The 21,200-nt window shown below is 37.9% G+C and overlaps 1 protein-coding gene across 1 annotated transcript in view; it reads left to right on the top strand.

Annotated features, from left to right (window-relative positions):
* ABCC3 (ATP binding cassette subfamily C member 3) overlaps positions 1-14,870 on the top strand; it is an 88,296-nt gene extending 73,426 nt beyond the window's left edge. The window contains exons 23-31 of the mRNA XM_087887137.1: positions 723-1,033; positions 2,111-2,310; positions 2,419-2,545; positions 4,658-4,759; positions 7,976-8,122; positions 10,087-10,245; positions 11,208-11,374; positions 13,682-13,876; positions 14,466-14,870. Coding sequence (XP_087743263.1) covers positions 723-1,033; positions 2,111-2,310; positions 2,419-2,545; positions 4,658-4,759; positions 7,976-8,122; positions 10,087-10,245; positions 11,208-11,374; positions 13,682-13,876; positions 14,466-14,574 — 1,517 coding nt within the window. The 3' untranslated portion in view covers positions 14,575-14,870. The remainder of the gene's footprint in view (positions 1-722; positions 1,034-2,110; positions 2,311-2,418; positions 2,546-4,657; positions 4,760-7,975; positions 8,123-10,086; positions 10,246-11,207; positions 11,375-13,681; positions 13,877-14,465) is intronic.
* The last annotated feature ends 6,330 nt before the right edge of the window (positions 14,871-21,200 follow it).

The raw sequence follows: 21,200 nt of genomic DNA, 5'->3' as shown, positions 1-21,200 counted from the left end.
TTGGCCACGCCCACCCAGTCACATTACCCCACCACCACCAAGCCACGCCCACAGAACCGGTAGTAACAAATTTTAGATTTCACCACTGGTTAAGAGTGTTGATATAACTATTTTAAAATAGTGATAATTGTGGCTTCTAGCATTCTTTAATACTTACTCCAAAGTATTACTCCATTGGACAGACAATGAACAAAATACTAAACAGTTACGTTGCTACAGCAATCCTTTTTTTGCATTGTGGCAGCACCCCATTTTGATCTGCAGGCCTTTTATATCCTTCCTTTACCCCAAGCAACGGTGTTGTCCCCATTCAATTCTTTCAACCCGGAAGTATTTTGGTGCTCCTGATATGCCTATAGTGGTAGTAATAGATACAAAGAGAGAAGATATTGTGGTCTGCAAAAAACAAAGAAGACACTAATAAAGGAGAATATTTGTAGCTCAGGGTTGAAATCGGGTGTCCTCGGTGCTCTCTGAGCTTGCTTGTTTTCTTGCAGATGTTTCATTATCCAAACTAAGTAACATTTTCAGCACTGATGATGTTACCTAGTTTGGGTAATGAAACATCAGCAAGAAAAGAAGCAAGCTCAGAGAGCACCAAGGACCCCTCACAAAGAAGACGGACTAACAATGTAGTGAAGTTGCATAAAACAGAATTTCTAAGGATTCTGGGATACAATGCGATTAACATCTCCTTCCTATTGTCTCCCCTTTTGCAACAGGGCTGTTTGTTCTGATCTCCTCCTTTTCCCTAGCCATGGCTGGCATCAAGGCAGCCCGTATTCTGCATGCAGCACTGCTAGAAAATAAGCTTCACACTCCACAGTCTTTCTACGATACAACTCCAACAGGCCGAATCATTAACCGCTTTTCTAAGGACATCTATGTGATTGATGAAGTGATCCCGCCAACCATACTGATGTTTCTTGGAACCTTCTTTAATTCTGTATCCACAATGATTGTGATCATAGCAAGCACTCCGCTATTTGCTGTGGTTATAATACCTTTAGCAGTTTTGTATTATTTTGCACAGGTAATGCACATCACTTTTTTTTTCCTTTTGTTACCTCATTATTTGCATGATTATTTTTGAAGTACCAGAAACCTGAGCAGATAATAGACTCTTTCAATCTGAAAGAATTAATCTGTTTTAATACTTACATAATTGCATACTTTCCTGGGTGCGGTTCCTTTGAAACACAGAAGCCAGCTCTTCTATCTGAAGGAAATCTCAGTTAGGTTTACAAGACTGAATAACTTATTCACAATCTTTTACTTACTTCCCTATTCTAAGTATTTTTGCTATTGTGATCTTTCTTAAAATATTTATAGCCTGCCCTTTGTCTATAAGCTGCTCCAGCAATGGTAGAAAATGCTTGCCAGTAGAAACCAAAACAATTAAAAAATTTATTAAAAATATTAAACATCATCAAAGTAAAAACCGTTCCTAGCATTTTTTAAAAAAATATTTAACAAACCAGAAACAGACCAGAAACAGTACAGAAGAAAAATGAAGATAATTTTAATCTCCACTGGTATAGATCACTTTAGCACTATTTTGGCATGTTTTTTTATAATGCAGTGGGGATTTGACATTAATAGTGGAAAAAGAATCTTATTATAAAAAGTTCTTCTTTTCCTGCCTCCTGAATTCCGTAATTGGAAGGCCTGTGTTCAAAATCACTATTCTTACAGTGATATTGATGCAGCTAATATACTAAGATGGAGTGGAGATCTGTATTTGAAATCTCCTTCCAGAACATAGATTATACCCCCATAATCAAGGTCAGACTAGCTTTTCCTCAGAAGTTGTTTTTCAGTCTATAAGCCATTTTCATATTTAGAGCATTCAAGCATGTAAACATCACCTGAAGCTAAAATAGCACAGCTCAGAAAAAGCTTTACTATTGATTCTGATGTCTCAAAGGCTAAATCCCAAAAAATTAGATACAATTTCTTTTTCCAAAGCCTTTCTCATTTGGGAACTGTATTGGTTATCTATGATGTCACAATCTTGATATCTGAGTTCAAATATGTAAAATGTTTTAAGAGGTTTTGTTCTGTGTTTTTTTTCCCTCCCAATATAATGCTTTTGAACCGGCAATGGCAGCGATTCTATGTAGCTACCTCTCGTCAATTAAAGCGACTGGAATCCGTTAGCAGATCCCCCATATATTCACATTTTTCGGAAACAGTCACAGGAGCCAGCATCATCCGAGCATACAAAAGAGAGAAGTCTTTTATTTACACCAATGACACAAAGGTGAATGACAATCAGAAAAGTTACTATCCTGGAATTGTAGCCAACAGGTAAAGTTGTTTTTAAAGTTGTTTTTAATGTCAGCCTCTTATTTGAAAAGACAAATAGTTCTACATGAAGTGTGTATTCTGTACTAAAAATGTTTTCTCATTTACTAGGTGGCTGGGAGTTAGAGTTGAATTTGTGGGAAACTGCGTAGTATTCTTTGCAGCCCTTTTTGCCGTACTAAATAAAAACAGTTTGAATGCTGGCCTCGTTGGACTTTCTGTATCTTACGCACTTCAGGTGTGTATAGTACATTGCTTATATTAAAAGTGGAAGTGAACCCTCATTATAATGTGACCTTTTCATTTGGTATTCTGGTTTTAATTGCATATTGCTACAGCATATCTCTCTCTCCCTCCCTCCCCCTTTTTTGTGGCGAAGTAAGAATATAAGAAGATATGTAATGAACAGCAGTGGGTTGTTATTCCTCTTATGCCTAGGGTTGTGCTGATTTAGGAAGCAGTAATGAGCAGGACAGTGATGCCAAGGGAATATGACTGTATCATGTACATGAGAGGCATGTTAACCAAAGATTGAACATTTATGAAAATAAAATGTTTGCTTGGTACCCAAGATACATTTACCCAGGTAACAAGTAACTGTGCATCTTGTGGAGGGAATTCTCCATGTGGATGATAATATAGTGAAAAATGTCTCTCCTCTGCCATCTTCTGGACATGTTGTCCCATTTTGGAGATGTAGCTACAATTGTGGTTCTTACTATGCCATTGTTTGAGAATGCATTCTTGCCATCAGCATACATGCCCAGCCTTGTTGCTAGCCATGTCTCCTGGGCTTAGAAATCAGACTCTTTGTCCAGCCTCAGTCTAAATAGTTTAGTCCAACAGAAGAGATCATCATAAAAAGTAGTAGTCTAGAGTTGCTTCTGGGAAGAGAAAGCCAATGGCAATATTAGAAACAATTGCAGGGTGAAATATTGTAAGGAGGCTGGGAACAGAAGGGAAGAAAGATCAGACATCAGCAGTCAAGAGATAATGGGTGAGTCATTTGACAGCTTATCTTATAAACAACAATTTGGTCCAGATGGAAAGAAATCTTGGGGGGAAAAACATTTCACAATATTCCTTGACTCTGGGTTGTCCTTATTTCTTTGATCTTGCCCAGCTGTGTGGGCTTCACATGCAAGTTAGTAGGAAGTGACAATGATTGCTGCAGACCAAAATGGCAACCAGTGGTGGTAAATAAACCAGAATACATAGTGGGGGAGGGCTTTTCCTCCTTTAACTGGGCCTGTCTAAGATTGTGTTCTGCTTGTATTTGAGGATCAACCATGTTAAGATTTACTATTTGCTTCCACATCTTTTCTAACAAAAGGCCTTTAGTTAACAACAGCATATTACGAAAGCTATCAGACTGCACAATCTGTCAGGGATTTAACTTCACTTTTAGTGTGAAGGGAGTGGGGGGAGAAGACATCTGTTTGGCTAAGAGTAGGGTGGATTATGTGGCCCTGAAATTGAAAAGCAAACGATTGGGCTTCACTTTAAAATGTGCACAGCATTGACAAAGTGCATTCAGAAACAGCAATCTGCAGTAGTGAAATTGCTTATGAAATGTGGGACTTACAGCATCTGTGAAGATCAAAGGATTTGAATTGGGCCTCCCAGCCTTAAAAGCTATTAAAGTTGAGATTATGGCAAGAGGAAGCAGATCGATTGAATCTCTATCCCAGGTAACAATAAGGTCACACATTCAGATTGGCAAAGCAATTAATTCTAGCCTTACGTATTTTTAAATGGAATGTAAGAAACAATTCAAGCCTTAGGTAGTTTCAGTATAATTAAAGATACAGTAGTAAAGATACCGTGGTTTAGAGAAAGTTTCTGTCCCTATTTCCTTATTTAGTTTTCATTTTTATTCTGCACTTAAGCCAGAGTACTGCACAAATTCAAAACAGACACAAACACAGGAAAAAAAAAAAGAAGCAAACTCAGATATCAGTTCTTAATCTCTGATTGATTGAAAAAAAGCTCCTAAGGATTAATCCCTCAACTTTGCTGTCATATGACTGGAAGCTACTTGGTCTTCCAATCTGAAGTTTCAGCTTTGGTCCTCTTATGACATTGCCCTCCCTACAGATAATGTTGATATCAGCAGGGCCTTTCCAAGCAAAGAAGTCTCTTTCTCTACAAAGAAGATAAGTATTGGGAATGTTGATCACTGCATAACATCTGGATTTCCGGCCTTATCTTTTAAAGATATGCTATGGAAAAATAATGCTTAATTATATTTTAGAAATATCTCTGCCAATGGTAACTACAGTATCTGGGTTACTTTTTGTAGCCATGATTACCTTCTGACACAGGTAATACTTTTTTAATCATTGTGTAGGTGACAATGTCTCTGAACTGGATGGTACGAATGACATCTGATCTGGAAAGCAACATTGTGGCTGTAGAAAGAGTGAAAGAATATTCTGAAAATGAAACTGAGGTGAGTTCCTCAGTGGGAGAAATTACTTCTCAAAAAACAAGCTGCAATGTAAATATATAACTCCTCTATTGACTGGGATTAATTTAGCGCTATATATTTCAGGTTCCTCAGACTGAACTCAGCATAATCTACTCAGACGTTTGACCCCAAATAGCTAGATAAGACTCTAGATTCTATACTAGAATGAAGTTCCATTAAAAGACTGTTAACTATCAACATGAAGTGAAAATCTTTTTAGAGCCATGGTGGTTTAATTATACTTTTTCCACAGTTGCACAGATATCTAGCCTTGCACTCTTCAACTATGAAGTGATTTTTGGTGGTTGACATAACTCATATTTCTGCCCTGAGATACTCTAGCCCTGAATGGAACACCCACAAGATTAATGGGTTATATATCTCTTTTTTAAAAAAAACAAAATCCAGTTTGCTTTCATTTTAGAAATAACACAGTATTGGAAAATACATTATATATTTTAAAAACATAGATTGCTCCTAAATTAAGGAAGAGCATTTATCCTATAGACCAGTGATGGCAACCCTGTGGCACGCGTGTGGTGGGCACACGAGCGTTGCCCTAGCCCAGCTCCAGTGCACATGCACGTACCAGCCAGCTGATTTTCAGGCCTTCCAGTCCCACCGGAAGTCAGCAAACGGACCATTTCCAGCCTCCGGAGGACCTCCGGGGGGGGGGAGGCCGTTTTCGCCCTCCCCAGGCTCCAAGAAAGCCTCTGGAGCCTGGAGAGGGCAAAAAATGGGCTTACCGGGTCCACTGCCATTGCATGTCAAAAGCAGTGGGAGCATGGGGGGCGGGGTCATGCATGCATACGTGGTGGGGGGGGCTGGCCACATTGAATTATAGTTGTGGGCACGCGTGCGTGCAACCCTCCCGCACTCTGCCCGCTTTTGGCACGCGATGGCAAAAAGGTTAGCCATCACTGCTATAGACTATTCCATACATAATATAGAGTGGCTTCAGCCTGCACCATAACTAATGTTTTACTTTCATTGAGTTGCAACAATGAAAGATACAACAGTATATGGCTATATGTTTTCCTTGGTAAAAATTAGTACTGTCATTGTTATTCAGTGTCACTCATTGTTACTATATTATTCAGTATAGTACATAACATGCAAGTTTGCCATCCCCATGAACCTTTTAATATTATTGAATTATAATTCCTCCCAGTATTCTTTATCATTGGCTACACTAACTAGGTTGCTAGAAGTTCTGTTATTCCAAAGAAGGTTAAAAATTGTTGTAAATACAATTGATTTTACCCACATTACCCACAGAATGTAATGTATCTCTTGTTAGACATTAATCTCTTAGTGCTGGAACTGTTAACTATTTGAAGTTCAACTATTTTCAGTGAGACATTTTCAAATGTTTAACTTTCTAGTTGATAGAAATAGAAGTTTTTGAGCGTTTATATTTGGCATCCTTGTGATCATGCTGTTATGGCACTGAGACCGTACAAAGCCATGTGTGTGGGTGACCAATCTATTCCAAAAATAATCTAAGTAAAATGTTATATTCCATTTTGCCTGACAGAGAGACGTAACTTGAATGTTTGCATGTTTTCATGCAACAGATAATTTATGTGATCAACACATGTGTTCAACAGATATTAAACAGATATCATATAATTTATATGATAGAAGATCCAGTGCTATGCACATCTGTAATATTTAAGAAAAATGAGGACATCTGGGTCAGCTTTACAAGGTATTCCAGATAGGAAAAACAACCAGATGAGCTAATTCTATTTTGTTTTAAGGTTATATTAATAGAATCTTGCAAGTCTGAAAGTACATCCCTTTCTCCACCCCATCCCCATGCTCTTTACACTCCAAGAAACTAGGCAGGGTCTCTTCTGAGCCACTTGTCCTGCTCAGAGTCCTGCTGTGGGCTAAGATGCCTTTTATCTGGATGTTCCCTTGGCTGTGTCTCATTGCCCTATCTCCCAGTGTCATTCCCACCTACCATTACAGTAAGTGTAGAATGCTCTGAAAGTTTGTATATTTTATACTTATTCAAGCCAAGAGTCAGTTTGGTACAGTGATTAAAGGCACTCAGGAGGAGAAAACAGGAAACTGAGTTCTAGTCCTACCTTAGGCACAAACCCAACTGAGTGACTTTGAGCCAGTCACTGTCTCTGAGCCCTAGGAAGTAGGCAGTGGCAAACCACTTCTGAAAATACTACCAAAAAAAAAAAAAAAGGAGATAGTTGCTAGGAATCAAGGCTGGCTTAAAGGCACAAAAAAGAGTCTAAAGCTAGAAAAAGAAGAAATATGGCTGCACATTGCAGGAAGCTATTGTGTAGTTAATGAGATCTACCAGACATATTCATTAGCAAAGTAGCATATATTTCTGCCTTTGTGAGTCTTATCCTTAATGAAATTGTGTACAAAATGCTTTGTATTCAAGAAAGGTTTGTCTATTTGTTTATATATTGATTCATTAAATTTATAGCTGGCCTTTTCCTGTTAGAGCTTATGGCACCTTACACGTTCGTTTTATCCCCACAATCAATTTGGGTGACAAGAGGCAGATATACTGGCCTCCCTTACATGCTTTGGAAAAGTTTATGCCCAGATATAGAGGTTGAAACTGTTTCACATGTGTTTCTAAAATGCCAATTGTATACACAGTGGCAAATTAATCTTGTACTACTTATTGTTAGAAAGCTTGGTTCCTTTTATAACTGTGAAGCTACCATTCTCCTCCTTTGTGACCAATTTTCAGATACCTCCAAGAAATTTGCAAAAAAATATTTTTTTATCAATTGCTATGACTTATAGAATCCTTCTGATGCCCTCTTTATGTACTAATTGTTTCAGGCCTATCCCACACTCTTCACGTGTGTGCATGTGTATTTAGTGTATTTGATGTATTTTTAATGATAGGTCTTAAGGCTGAACTAAATAAACCAACTCGCTTCCCAACAATTTTGGGAAGAAGAAGAGGCTGAACTAGAGTCCCAGAGTCACCAAGGCATTCCATGAATAAGGACGGACATGAAACCCAGTCCAACAGCTTACCACCCTAGCAACTCTTTTAGATGATTCAGCAAACAAGCCACTTGATGTTAATATTTAGTGGAAGACTAAATACTACTGTACTCGTGGAGCTTTTAGTACAATATATTTTGTCAGAGTTGAAAGCATGGTTCGAGTGCTAACACAGTATCCTGTAACTTCTTCCACATTCAGGCTCCCTGGATCATTGAGGATAAAAGACCTCCAAAGGAATGGCCCACCCAGGGAGAAGTGGTCTTTACAAAGTATTCTGTCAGGTATAGGAAAGGGTTGGATTTGGTGTTGAAAGACCTCAGCTTGGGTGTAAAAGGTGGAGAAAAGGTATGTTTCTAACATAGCAGTGAATTAACTTGTATTTTCTGTGGCCTGCATTTAAAAATGAAGAGTTCAGTTTTACTTAGCTGATAGAAGAAATAGAGTGTTCATAATTATCAATGAAACATGTCTTTGTCATCATATAATAAATATTTGTGTTCAGCCCTAGCTGCATTTCTATCCAGAAAGTTCTTCAATTGTCTGATAAAACAGACCCCAGTTCCATTATCAAATTAATAAGAGGATATAAAAGGCAACCTTCATGAGTTCTGTGAGACACCTCGATAGGTGAGAAAGTAATTTCATGTGTAATAATTTGGCCACAGGATAAATTAGAAGGTTTTTAGCCAATAAATCAAAAAAGGATATCTATATTTGCCCAAAAATTATTTCAAAATTTTGGCATCAACATTTAACAGGAGAAATGGGCAATAGCTTATCCAATCAGCAGAACTTTCATCATGCTTCAGCATCAATTATATAAACTTCATTAAAGGAAGTTTAGAAAAGCTTTGTGTGTGTGTGCGCGCGCACACATACCCCTCCAATAATACAGGGTGGAAAAACCAAAATACCCCATTTTGAACCAAGGTACCTCAAATGAGCTAACTGAATGAGCATCCAAAATCCAGGAGCCATGGCTCCCATGAAATTGAAATTTGGCAAATTTTATAAAACATTTTAGGACATAAACTTTGTGATGAAACAGTTTATGACATAATACCAGTGGTGGGATTCATCCAGTTCGCACCACTTCGGGAGAACCAGTTGTTAATTTTCTAAGCAGTTTGGCAAACTGGTTGTTGGAAGAAATCATTAGGGCAGAGAACTGGTTGTTAAATTACTTGAATCCCACCACTGCATAATACAAAATGTCATAAAACGTTTCCTGTGCTAATGTCTGACATGCTGACAGTTCAACATGGGCTATTTTCAAGGCAGATGCATCTCTGAATGTATCCTTGAATTTTTTATGAACTTTTCAAGTGCATTACAAGCTCTCCTGTTGTTGAAGGCATTCTTTGAGGAATTTGGTAGGGAAATATCTATGAAACATTGACCCAATAAATCACGGGTTTTCTAATTTCTTCATTTGTAACTTTTGACTTAATATGATAGTTGAGTATTTTTTTAAAAAAATGCTGTCCCAAATAAGATTAAATCAGAGTCATTACATACTTTATATTAAGCATCCTTAAAAGTAGAACCGTTACTTTGTTGTTGTTATTTGGGGCAGCCAAAAAATTGTTGATTCTTTCTTCTTTTTCTTAGAATCTTTGCTTTTATAAAATTAATTAATTAATTTTATGTAATTTAAATATCAAATGTACAAAGGAATTAAGTTCCTGTGTAAAAGACATAAATATTTGATACAGCTCTCATAAAGGTTATTGTATGAATGTATGTACCAGAGGTGGGTTTCAGCAGGTTCTGACCAATTGTGGAGAACCGGTAGTGGAAAGTTTGAGTAGTTTGGAGAACCGGTAGTAAAAATTCTGACTGGCCCCGTCCCCATCTATTCTCTGCCTCCCAAGTCCCAGATGATCGGGAAGAAATGGGGATTTTGCAATAACCTTCCCTTGGAGTGGGGTGGGAATGGAGATTTCACAATATCCTTCCCCTGCCACACCCACCAAGCCACACCTACCAAGCAATGTCACACCCACCAAGCCACACCCACAGAATCAGTAGTAAAAAATTTTGAAATCCACCACTGGTATGTACCTGTGTGTGTGTGTGTTTGTGTGTGTATTCCCTTAACTTTATTTCCCAAATTTTCTTATATTTCTGACTATTCTTTTTTTTTCATGAAAAATAGCAATAATGTGATTCCAGATAAGTGTCTTGTAAGTGTAACATAAAGAAGAAAAAGAACACTGTATATAAACCATAATCTGTACAAGTTTCATGCCATCTTTCAGTGGGACCATCATTTTAATCATTGCTGATTCTTCAAACCTGTGAATTAGGTTGGGATTGTTGGACGAACTGGAGCTGGCAAATCCTCAATGACCCTCTGCCTCTTCAGGATACTAGAAGCCACAAAGGGAGAGATTACCATTGATGGGGTGAAAATTGCAGATATTGGCCTTCATGACTTGCGATCCAAGCTAACTATAATTCCCCAAGTAAGCCTACTTTTATGCATTAAACCATTCTAGTGGGAATTATTTGTTTGTTTATATTTATTGGCTGCCCAACTCCAATGAATTTTGGATTGCAAATGTATACCCAACAGTAACAATTGCAGATTTTTGTGTTAGAATAATGCCTTATGTCCCAGGGCAGATGTAAATTGGGAACCAAACACCGTAGTTTAAACGAGATGTAGAAACAGAATGACTATGATCTTTGCACGTAGAATCAATGTATCTTGTCCATTTATTTTGCAAAGGGATTTTTAAGGATACCTAAAAACAAGATATCCTATTTCTATATCCTTTTGACGTAAAGTTTTCTATCTGAAAAGATTTTGATGAATAAGAGAGTTGTATCGTTTCCTATGCCAGAAAATAGTTGTTCTTGCAAGATAGCTTTATTTATTATCAAATTTTACTTTGCTACCCATCTCATACATATGACTCAGTGCAGCTTACAAACAATTAAAACAAATATAAAACAGCAAAACAAACAATACAAGTGAAAACATTGATCTGGTACAAAACATGGCTGCATGGATAGTATCAGATATTCAGCAAATGTAACACCACTACCCTGTGAGCTACAGAGAGACACCTTATCAGGGAGATGTGCGGCATATAAATTTAATATATAAATGCCTGTGTTTCTCCAGGTATAATTCAATGTGTTGGTGATCACCTTTAAAGCCCTTCATGGTTTGGGGCTGGGTCACCTATGGGACCATCTTCTCCCAGTGTTTTCTGCCTTACAATTTGATCCAGCAGGTTGGATATATTACAGGTATGGCTGCTCACTCTTGAAGAGTGCAGATTATAGACCCAACCTTGTTTCAGTATCACTTTGAGTTAGAATTTACTTTAGAAACATCCTAATACATATTTCCGTATGACTAGATAATTCATCTTTCTTTATAATTGCATTCTAAATCCAGTCTGATCATTTTCTTAAGGACCCTGTTCTTTTTTCTGGAACACTCCGAATGAATTTGGATCCATTTAATAAATATTCTGAGGAGGAACTATGGAAAGCCCTTGAACTGTCCCATCTGAAGAGGTTTGTCAGCAGTCAGCCTGCTATGCTCGAATTTGAATGTTCAGAAGGAGGAGAAAATATGAGGTAATTACAGTTCTAATTTGGAAGATGTAAGTATAACAAGGAGGCATTTCAAGAAAAATGTTGAAATGTCTCTCTTATGAGTTCCACCAACTGCATTCTTATCCCCTTTCTCCCGGCAATTCACTGTCTATGCTCACTTCTCATTAGATTTTTTTATGTTTGGATCCATCAACTCCTGCCCTACCCTTTGTTGCAAACTGTGTATGTGTGTCCATGCATGTGAATACTTTATTAACACAGTATCTAGGGGCAGTTCTCACTTCTATCCCTGGAAATAGTTTAAAATGGCTGACAGCTTGAACCGGAAGTAACCTATCTAGTCTATTAGCTATTTCTATTTTTTTTAATCCCAATCTTTTCTATTGTCTTTACCCAATCTGATTCTCTCCCATTTTCCTTTCTTCTTTCCCCAGACATTTCATGATTTTCATTTTCCCCCAGGCACCCCATTTTATCAGTCTTACCATCCAGTTTGTTTCCTCTTGGGTCTCGCAACATTTCACACTATTGAATTATTTTGTTTTGTTTAAGAAAGACAACAATTTCCGTTGTTAATAAAAAGGTCTTCAATATGGACAAGCTGTGGAATATGCTTTGAAAAATAGGAATCACAGAACACCTCATTGTCCTCATGTGAAACCTATAGACAGGTCAGGAAGCCATAAATCTGGACAGAACATGACAGGTAGAAGGAAAGAAAAGAAGAAAACCAGCAGCAAGATGAATGATTCTATTGCAGCAAGATAGGTGTACTATTGGAAAACCTGAAATACCCAGCTGGAAAGCAGATCCTCCTGGAGAAAATCTAATGTGATTTCTAAGAGTCAGCACCAATTTCATGCTAACTTCATGGGTGCGCATAATCAATAAATCAATTGAGGGAAACAATATAAAATGTAACATTAGAATATACTGCAGGGTTGGGACTGTTTGTGTTTAGTCCTCCTCTTTGCCTGTATCGCTAAATTATTGGAAGAGACTTCTCTTTCTTTCTTGCTCTCCTTGAATGCACAAAAGAAATGACTGTGGCCCCATGGAGCTGTTTTCATGATAGATAATGCACTTTCTTGAGGGATTGCTTTATATTCATGATGCAAGTCTTGGTGCTAATCACAACCAAACATGGTAGAGGCAAGGTGGAGGGGAAATGAAATAGTTTATCAGAATCTCACATTTGGTTTTTTTTTGGGGGGGGGGGTGTTCCATTAAGAAAAATATAAAGGGTAGTATTGTTTTTATGGACCTATATTTTTTCCATTTTTAAGTGTTACTTAAGATCCTACCTGCTAGAAGAGGAAGAACAAGAGTTACAGCAAAATAAGGAATGTTTTGAATAAGATTTCTTACTAAAATATTTCTGTTTGAACTGCGATTAGATGAGAGAGAGAGCGAGACAGACAGAGACAGAGAGGGAGAGAGAGACAAGCTGAGATTTGTGCTTTACTGACAAGAATTGCCAGTCCCTAAATTTCTTGCAGAGACACGTTGAAGAACTGTTGATGAAATCTGGAACCCACAACTTTCCTCTCACTAAGTTTTAGTAAAGTATAGGCAGTGGTGAAATGTAAAATTTGTTACTACCGGTTCTGTGGGTGTGGCTTGGTGGTGGGTAATGTGACTGGGTGGGCGTGGCTAACTTTTTTTTTTTTTTTTACTTTTAAAAGCATTTTTTTTCTGCAATCTCTTCGGCCCATCTGAGCCGCGAGATCATCAGAGGCTTTTTTATTTATTTTTAAAAGCATTTTTTCGGCCAAAGAGGTTGCAGAAAAAATGCTTTTAAAAGCCTCTGACGATCCCAGCTGAGTTGTGAGATCATCAGAGGCTTTTTTATTTATTTTTAAAAGCATTTTTTCGGCTGAAGAGGTTGTAGAAAAAATGCTTTTAAAAGTAAAAAAAAAAGTCTCTGATGATCGCATGGCTCAGCTGGGCATGGGGGGGCACAGGGATTTTTGCTACCGGTTCTCCGAACCACCCGCTGCCATCGCTACCTGATTGGGCGATCCGGTCCGAACTGGGAGCATTTCACCTCTGAGTATAGTGTATTGTATTCTGTGTTTTCAAACTCCTGTTTCATTTTTGAGACTGTCGCCTAAAGCAGGAAAAAGCATGCAGAATAAAAATTGTACCATGTCATGTTTCCTCTTTTTCAAGAGTTTCCATGGGTTATACAGTAACAACAGCCAGACACCGCTGCTTAACAATTGTTTCTGCCCTGAATCATTCTTTGGCACAGCATTAGGTTTTCTTAATGCCACATCCTTCACATGCCCATTGATTAAAAGAAAACTTTCACCTACTTTTTTCCAGTGTTGGCCAAAGGCAGCTTGTTTGCTTGGCAAGAGCTCTCCTTCGCAAAACAAGGATACTTATTCTGGATGAAGCCACAGCAGCAATTGACCTTGAGACAGATGATCTCATTCAGATGACAATAAGAACGCAGTTTGAAGACTGTACTGTACTAACAATTGCTCATAGACTGAATACAATTATGGATTACACCAGGTAATTAAGTACGATCAATACGTAACACTAATATGGGGGTCGGGAGTTGTTTTTTCCAAGCTTCCTCTCCAGTTGAGTACCACTCTTGAAAGTATGTACCTTTTATTGGGCAATTGCGATAGACTGAGGATTTGGTTAGTGTCTGGCAAACTTTGCTGCCCATCAGTCTTCCTGCTTGGGCAGATAGACATGATAACCTCCTGGGCAGACTGTCAGAGTTGAGATATGGGATCAGTGTGCTACACAGTTTGGGAGTGTTCCCAGATTCACCGTTTATAACTTTAAAGACAATTAAATGTTTTTCACGTTACCTCCAACTGCTAGTTTAAAAAGTGTTTGTTGGACTCTCTGTTCTGATATATTCCTGTTCTCTTCAAAAAACAAACATTTGTACTAAAGCAGACCCGATTATTTTGCACATTTGGTTTTTCCTTCTCGTGTCATTTTTTGCTCATGTGATTTAGCAATGTTTCAGAGCTTTGTAGAACTGAAAAGGATTATGTTGGATTCCACAATTAGGAATGGAATGGTTTTATGGCCACCAGCTCTCTTCAGCAATCAATTTTTTCTTTGCTTGTTTGCTTTGCAGAGTCCTAGTTCTGGACAGAGGAAGAATTGCAGAGTTTGACTCTCCTTCAAATCTTATTGCATCCAGAGGGATTTTTTATGGTATGGCTAAAGATGCCGGATTGGCATAACAGCAAGCTACTCTGCTCCATTGAAGGAGTGATTATTGGGCTGTTATTTTCACTCCAAAATAACATCCTGAATGAACTGTGCTTTTCAGAGCAGGCCTCTCTATCAGATTTAGCGAGAGAAGCAAAACTGTTTCATAGGACTGAGAAACAGAAAATGTCATTTTCTATTTTAAAATATATTTTCTACATACTGAGATATTTTTAATTGAGAAACATCTTAAGTAATTGGATACAAGTACGTATGCATACCTGTACTCTATTTCATTTCTAATAAATTACATTTGATGATGTAAAAATAGTAAAGTCTTCCTATTAGTTCCCATTTCTAGTGGACATGTATTTTAAAGGTGGCACCTGAAAAAATACTTTGTTTTTGAACTCAGAAATAACTAACTGGGGCCACAGCTGCAACTTCTAATTAATAATCACTGCAACTCTGTTTTTGTTTCTTTATAAATTTCTTCATGAAGTTAACTTCAGTCAAAAAGCTGTGCATTTGATCAGTTGATTATCATGGCATGGCAGACAATAATGATTTTTTTAAGGTAAAAATGTTTGTTGAACTCTTTGCTGGGATTGTTAATCTTCCACAACAAAACTAGCATACAATTATTCAAATTAAAGATAAAAGTGAACCAATCATTTACAATGAAAAAAGCAACTCACTCATTTTATGGGCAATAACATTTTATTAACTATAAAAAGGATACAACCCAAAAGAAATAATATTAAACCTAAAACATGTAAGTAATATTTTATTATAACCAGGTTATTTATGTAACAATGCAGGAAGTCCTGATTTCCTTATATCCAGTGATGTCAAGAAAGGATTACTCAATAGATTAGATTAATATATTTGGTTAGCAAAGCTAATAAAATCATCTGTTATAAATTGCAGAAGTTACACAATATAAAAATATTTCTCAGAGTGCATAGAAAGATGTCAGCAATTGTGCATTATGTTCAAGTGACTTGTACTGTATTTACTAAAACAATGATTATTCAACAACATACTAGATCTATGTTGATATCTGCTTATAAATGAGTAGCCTAATACATTTCCAACACTTTTCCAACACATAATAGAGCATTCTTAAGCACACCGATTCTATGCTGGGTTGTGGCCTCTCTCTTTCCATTACTTCTTCCTAAAAGATGTTGAAATGTATAAGTTGAATCTTTTATCTGAAACGGCACATTTTTCTTCCCAGACTTTAAATTAGAGCCCTTAATGAACTCTGATTTTAATTGGGCATCTACATGCTTTACACCTTCAAGGATTAAGTCCTAGGCCTTTTAAATAGCAACAGAAAGTGTCAGGTAAAACTAGTTTCTTTAAATCCTAATTAATATGCCCTAGGCAAACTTGATCAATAGCAGTCCATATCCTTTCATTTATCTGTGATTTAGTAGGTCTAAATACTTGCAATCTAGTGATAGAATATGGCTTAATCTCCCACATTTAGGCTATGTCACAAAATGGCTCTATTGCCTTCAATTATTTCACTGATGTAACACATTTTGTGTTTTAAGAGAATGGCAGGGGCTATAAACTCAATTGGTATTGAATATGTCAGTGTATTAGTTTCTAAATTGGGTAGATGGATATTTAAGCTGACAAAATATCTAAAGAGACATCATTGTTTATTGAATCAAGACTCAGGAACACCTACATGAGAAGCTGTAACCTTGCAACAACACTGCTCTAGGCAAACATGAACTGAGGATATTTCAGCTATGCACCTTTAGTGGCTGTCACTGATTGTCATAAATCAATTGGCTTTCTCTGTGGAGCTGCAAACTCCAGTTCCTCGGAGAAACCAAGGACCCTGCTAGTGTTTAAATTACAATCTATTCCAGAGTTAAATATGGATCTCTTTCAATCAGGCTTCTCTCTGAAGCATGTAGAAATTCAGATCATTCCAGAACTTTTATTATTTATTGAATTTATGTGCCACCTATCTCATCCAGAAATTACTCTGGGTGGCTTACAAACATTAAAACTAGTATATATTAAAATAATAAAACAAAAAATAACAAAAAATAAATACCATTAAAAGACGGGGAGGAGAGGAATACCAAGTATTCAGGGAGAGATGGGGGAGGTCCTTCCTAATCCAATAGCCATCTCCAGAATGCCCCTCCCCCTTGGAGCCCCAGGCCAATTAGCAGAGCTAGGTCTTCAGGCCCTTAAAGGAAGTTAAAAGAATAGATACGGATCTCACCTCTGGAGGTACAATTTCCAAAGGGCAAGAGCTATGGAAGAAAAAGCTCTTCTGGACCCCATCAGGTGTGACCCATGTTGTTTCTGTCCCATAATTGAGCTTGAATCCTGATTGGAAGGGGTCCAGATAATCTATTTCATGCAGGATCCTCTGAAGTTGCCAAGCAACCACCTTCTCTAAAAAGGGAAGATTGGAAACTGGATGAAAATTGTCCAGGCAGGTGGGATCAAGAGATGTTATTTTTAGAAGAGGGCAAATCAGGACCTCCAGGATTGGCCTCAGGAATGTCCCCTTCTGCAGTGAAGAATTAATCACTGCCTGAACCCACCTGGCAGTCACCATCCTGGAGGCTTTCCACAACTAGGAAGTACGTGGATCTAATTGACTGGCAGTTGCACTGACAGCATTGAGGATCCTGTCCACTTCACCAGGTCCAACAGGTCTGAAACTGTTCCCAGATAACTGTTTCCCAAGCATCTAGTGCAATGCATGGATTCTACCTGAACATGAATCTGAGCAACTTTGTAAAGTGTTGAACAAATTCCTCTGTGTGACCCTTAAGATGAATATTCGAGCTCCCTTGTCCCAGGAGGAACTGGGTGATCTTGAGCAGGACCATTGGGCAATGCTCATAAGAGTGGGGAAATGTTTCGCAACTTTTATTGCCACGAGAAAGGCCTCAATGGCAGCTATAAGTAGTAGTCACAGTCATCCCTTGCCTTCCTTCAGCAGCGTCCTAGGTATCTTTTATTTCTTTTCAAAACCTGCAGCCCCTCCAATGAAACAAAGGGAGCAGTGGGAGTGAAGGGTTAAAAGAGAGTACACAGGCACACTCTGATTTAAAGCCTTGGCTGTCCTTTGATTCCAGAACATTACCAGAGCTTTGGCAGGACTGTGCAGCAAAGCCCCTGAGATATCCACCAGATACTTATCCATTCAGGTCCATCAGTCGCAGGGGGAGGACCGCTTGAACGGATCCACCCTCCCTCCGGAGGGAGGGTGGCCTAAGAGAATCTCAGGAACACCAAGGCATGGTTGGACCATGACAAGGGGGGAAAAAGACAGGTTTCCCCACCAAGTCATGTTGTCATTGCTCCAACTTGAAAATCATATCCGGAGATGATCTAGGATAGGCCCATGGGTACCATGGTAGTCATGAACTCCTGGGCCGCTTCTGAGACCAAAACCAGGGATAATAGATTAAAGTTCTCCAGGACCATAAGTCTGGGGAACTCCATTGCCAGCCCCAAGATGGCGTCCAGCTCAAGCAGGAAGGTTGCTATGCAACAGGGAGACTGGTACAGTAGCAACACTCCCAACTGATCTTGTGAGCTCAACTTAAGGTACTGGGTCTCACAGCCAGAAACTTGGAGAGCAAGGCTCCTGAAGACCAAGACAGATTCTCAGATGATCACTATCACCCCACCTCCCCTGTCTTGGGGTCTTAGCTGGGGCAAAACCCTAAACCCTATTTAAATGGCTTAGCTGTTAAACATTTTAATAAAAAAAATGTTTTACCTATATATCAATATATATCAAGCTGGCATTCCAAATATTGTTAATTACCTTTAATCTAAGCAAACCATGTCTTCCTACTTTGTCTTTAAAAATTTCTAGCCTACACTTCCATTATTAGAGCAATCCCAAAGGGAGTTTGTTATTTAAAATCAAAAACTGTTTAATAGACTGATTGTTTATCAACTTTAAGCTACCTTCATAAAAGACCTTTCAGATTTTAAAGATAAAATTAATCATCATATTTTATCAATCACTATGATTCGTGCCATTTTGAAGTTCCATTTTGAGATGGGCAATATTTGGGAAAGCTGAAAATTCTGCATCCCCCATTTAGGATTTTGTCCAGCTTTTTAAGGCTTTGGGGGCAGTCTTAAGAATGAAAATGGGCTTTCTTATCTCATTCATATTTTGAAGGAAGAAAAACTTTGTCACTGAAGTGCGATCAGTTTGCTAAGGCAATGTGATCTCAGTGATGGGGAAAGGAACACTCAGCCTATGGATTACCTATCCTTTTAGGCCTGATCTTAAACAGATCACATGACCAATATGGGTCATTGAAAGTAAATGATATTTTTTCATCAATATGTTTGTCAAAAGCATGAGAGGAGGGGATGAAAATGCAGAAATCAACAACGGAATTCAACTTCTCCAAAAACTCTTGCCCAGGATAGGGAAAAGTCTTAAGCTACTGCTAGACAAACTATCTTTCTCCCCTAGCAAATCAAGCTGAATAATAAAGAGCCTCTTCATAATGAAGTGGCAAACATAGAATCATAGGGCTGGAAGGGACTTCAGAGGTCCTTCTACCATCCTGGTCAAATGGCTATCCAGTCTAATTTTGGAAACCTCCAGTGATGGAACACCCATAAATGAGCTGTTTGAGAAAACGTTGTACCTAAGGACAAATAAGAGCTCTCCTTTCCCAGATTGTTCCTTATAGGATCCAAAGGGAAAAAAGTGACACAGAACACATTTTGACACTGTAGGTTCCAAGAACTGATTCTATAAAATATATTCAATCAGTTTTACCAGCAGGTTAAATTCAGGCAAAGGTAAACAAAAGCAATGACCACAGAACAGAGAGCTAGACCATCCAGCTCTCCACTTAATGGGAAAAAAACTAGATCCTCAAAGTTCTTTCTGGCTCTACTTCCCCAAAATCAATCGGGGGGGGGGGGAATAGACAAGATCTAAGAATCTCTACCTTCTCCCCTCCAAGGCACTATTCTTCCCCACATCTTTTTTAAGGTAACATGGAGAGGATAGAAACTGGAAAACTCAGCATGAATTTGGAGACGACCAAATTTAATCCTGCAGAACATACAGTGTAACTCTTCCTACTATGAAGACATGGATTGAATTACGGTAGTTTTCCAAATTCATTATTTAAAGTCTGGCAAATATAATCAGAACTCAGGACTTGGGTTGGCAATTCTGACATTTGTTTTTTTCACTGGGTATTCTAAAAATGTTAAACAGGTCACTTCTTTCAGGTCTGTCTTAATTCTCTAGTACTAGGTCAGTCTTTTTTTTTCCAGACACTAATGGCTTAAATTTATGTTCTCAGCACTTGTGCACACATTCCTGAATCTGTAGACAAGGAACACTGACATCTGGCAACTGAAATTAGCAACTAAATACACCTATTAAATCCTAACTGCCCGGATAGCTATATAATCCATCTATATTATAGCATGTAGTCGTTGGACTACAAATAAATGAATTGATATCAATCCACCAGCTACACAGAATCCTAAAACTAGGTTAATAATTTATTCTTAATTGTAGCACTGCGTCCCATGCTTTTTCATACTGTTTTTTTTTTCTAGGATTTGGCATCAAAATATTACAGAACTTGAATTAGGAAGATGATGAAAAGTTTAGACATGCTTATATGAAATGCAAGCAACACTGTCAAAAATGCATAGAAATTCCAAGATGTATTATTTATCTTGATATTAAAATATTTCTGCTATCTAAGATGCTACAAGCTTTCCTTTAAATAAGTAACAGTTTTAAAGAACCTGAGGATAAATAGGACAAAAATTAGAGGCAGAAGGAACTTGTGCTAATTTCATCTTGGAACCAGGCTACCAAGTAGCCATCCTGATTGCTCCTCAGGAAAACAAAAGGAAAGACAAAAGAAAAGCAAAGAAGGAAAATCAGTCCAAACAGTACCAAACATTCTGCATTATTTACTGCTAAGCAGTTCTTGGTTATACTCACATACACAGAGTTTTGGTTAATACTATTTTTAAAGTCTGGATTAATACAATAAAGTATATTTTCTAATATTTTATCTGAGCACCATTTCGAAGAAATCACAGCTGATTTAGCTACTTGGCTAGATTTTTAAACCAGTCAATGTGCTTCTTTCTGAAATACAGATTTTCCTAAGAACATTGGCAGCATCCCTTGATGTACTGTATCAACAAGTGGAAGGAACCACTTCCTTAATTTCTAAATTGTACAGCCTCTGTCTCTTACAGAAGCTCTTCGATGCTTTACCCCAGGCAGGATCAGTAAAGGTAGCAAAATAGGTTTTTCTCTGGGATCACAAAATTAGCTGCTCCTCTTGCCATCAGCAATGGCAAGACACCTCACGGTATATATTTGCAAGGCGCTGCTGCAAAAAATATGTAAATGTGCATTAGTGAGATTACTGTAAAATTAATCTCGATTCAATAGGCCATTGTCCAAAGGTCCACATCTCTCCTTGCTCCTTCCTGTAAAATTCTCTGTTTCTCAAGTTGCACATTCAGATCTACTTAGACAACTAACTGCATTTGAAATATCTTGTTACCAGCATTAAATGTGTTACATATTCAGTCTTTCAATGTAGTGTGCCTCCTTTTTACTAGTAGCAATTATTAGAACAATTAA

Source organism: Pantherophis guttatus, chromosome 2 (assembly GCF_059756535.1).
Source record: "Pantherophis guttatus breed Tessera chromosome 2, ASM5975653v1, whole genome shotgun sequence".
In the NCBI taxonomy this organism is placed as follows: Eukaryota; Metazoa; Chordata; class Lepidosauria; order Squamata; family Colubridae; genus Pantherophis; species Pantherophis guttatus.
This window is presented reverse-complemented; position numbering and strand designations above follow the sequence as displayed.